At 41.3% G+C, this 2,222-nt stretch overlaps 1 protein-coding gene across 1 annotated transcript; it reads right to left on the bottom strand.

The window, feature by feature from the left end:
- Positions 1–977: 977 nt before the first annotated feature.
- Positions 978–1,952, bottom strand: LOC145052500 (uncharacterized). Its single transcript, XM_079000327.1, has one exon. The coding sequence runs from the start codon at positions 1,950–1,952 to the stop codon at positions 978–980; it is 975 nt and encodes a 324-aa protein (XP_078856453.1).
- Between the last annotated feature and the right edge of the window lie 270 nt (positions 1,953–2,222).

Below are 2,222 nucleotides of genomic sequence, written 5' to 3'. Positions count from 1 at the left end.
TCAGCTAAACCATTCTGTTGAGGGGTGTATGGTGATGTTCTCTCATGTTTGATTCCATTCTCTTCACAGAATGTGTCAAACTCTTGGTTGAAATATTCTCCACCTCTGTCCGAGCGAAGAATTTTGATGTGTCTTTCAAGTTGATTTTCGACCTCAGCCTTATATCGTTTAAATGCATCAAAAGCTTCATCTTTTGATCTCAGCAAATAAATATGTAGATATCTACTGAAGTCATCACAAAATGTGATGAAATACCTTTTTCCTCCTCGAGTAAGGATTCCATTTAACTCACATATATCAGAATGAATCAACTCAAGTAAAGATGTGTTTCTCTTAACTGATGGAAATGGTTTCTTAGTGAACTTTGATTTTACACATGTTTCACATTTTTCAAAATCTTTTGTGTCATATTTTAACATACCTTTAGATTGCATTTTTTCAATGTTTTTAACATTAGTGTGAGCTAAACGTTTATGCCATAAAGAAATTGAACAAACAATATAACCAGAAAAGTTCACTTCATTCACATTAGCAACCAATCTATCAATTGCATCATTACCAACACCCGACACACTAGCAACACTAGAAACACCACACTCAACACTAGGAACACTCACATTACCCTCATCACTAAGACACAAGCGATACATTCCCAAAGTATTGTTCGCCCTCCCAACATGTCTTCTGCCTTTAGTGATCACAATTTTGCCTCTCTCAAGCACCATCTTGAACCCACCCTTGTCAAACTTGTCCGCAGAAACCAAACCCTTCGAGATGGTAGGAACATGAAGAACATCTCGAAGAGTCACCCATTCACCACGTGTGAACTTCAACCGAACATCACCCTTTCCTAGAACTTCAGCTCTATGGCCGTCAGCACAGACGACAACCGTCCCTTGTGGCATGGGGTCGTAGGTGCTAAAGCTTTCTCGATGCCCACAAACATGCACAGTGGCTCCAGTGTCCATGAACCAACCTCAAGCACAGATTGCTCGAGTAAGAGAGGAGATCATGAAAATCTCTCCAAGGTTCACACTGGCCACCATGTCACTCACCTTCTCGACTGCGTGTGCAACCGGTACTGATTTGCGATCTTTGCATTCTCTTGCATAGTGCCCAATCTCTCCACAGACGTGGCAAGGACCGGCCCTTTTTGGCTTTGAGTTAGGATTCTGATGACCCGGTTTCTTGAAGCTTTGTTTCTTGGGTCCAAAGTTCTTCTTGTTTTGTCCCCCAGATTTGCCTTTGTGGCTAGAACTCCCAGCTGACACTTGATGCACACTTTGTCCAACTTTACCTTTCTTGTCCCTGATGCGAGTTTCCTCCTCAATGCGGAGGTGTTTCATCAGATCATCCAAGGAGTAGTCCTCAGACTTGTGCATCATTCTCTTAGAGAAATCTTTCCACGAGGGTGGCAGTTTTGCGATGATCGCGCCAACCTGAAAGAGTTCTGGAAGAGAGATGGTGAGTGCGTTCAACTTGTTGACCATGACTTGGAGTTCATGCACTTGCTCCATAATCGATTTTTCATCAACCATTTGAAACTCAAGGTACTTGGACACAAGGTACTTGTTAGTACCTTCCTCATGTGCCTTGTACTTAAGTTCCAACGTATTCCATAGCTCTTTTGGATCTTTGACCGGCGAGTAAAGATCATAGAGCCGATCAGATAGGGAATTCTTGATGTGACCCACACACAATTCCTCGGATTCTCTACGCAGAATCCTTTGCTTTTCCAGTTCTGCAATGACCGTTGGGTCCACAGATTCCCCTTCCTTGGGAATTGGATTATCTGGAATTGGTGGCAGTTTTGGGTCCAACACAAAGGAGAGCTTCAAGACATGAAGCATGAACTTGACCTTTTCGGCCCAACGAGTGTAGTTTTGACCATCGAATTGGTCAAGTTTGGCAAACTCTTGGTTCATGAAGTGGAGGCTAGCAGTAGTGTCCATTAGTCTGTTGATTTATCACAAATAAAAAACCTTTAAGATTGTTGTAAATCAAACTAAAAGACACGCAAGGAAACCGACAAATAATATTGTGAATTATATGTCGATTAGTTGCGAATAATAATTCAATTATTATTATTAAATTTACCAAGTTTCGTCCAGAAACCAGATCTATCCTTCTCGATTAGATCTGATTATAAGAAAGGTAGAAGAAGACTGTCCTGTTATTGGACGAATTAAACACAAGACATAAAAGTAAAACCGACCTGTTGA

Source organism: Lactuca serriola, chromosome 1 (assembly GCF_051521515.1).
Source record: "Lactuca serriola cultivar US96UC23 chromosome 1, Lser_US96UC23_V15, whole genome shotgun sequence".
NCBI lineage: Eukaryota > Viridiplantae > Streptophyta > Magnoliopsida > Asterales > Asteraceae > Lactuca > Lactuca serriola.
Note: the sequence above shows the minus strand (reverse complement) of the source record. Positions and strands in the feature narration are given on the sequence as shown.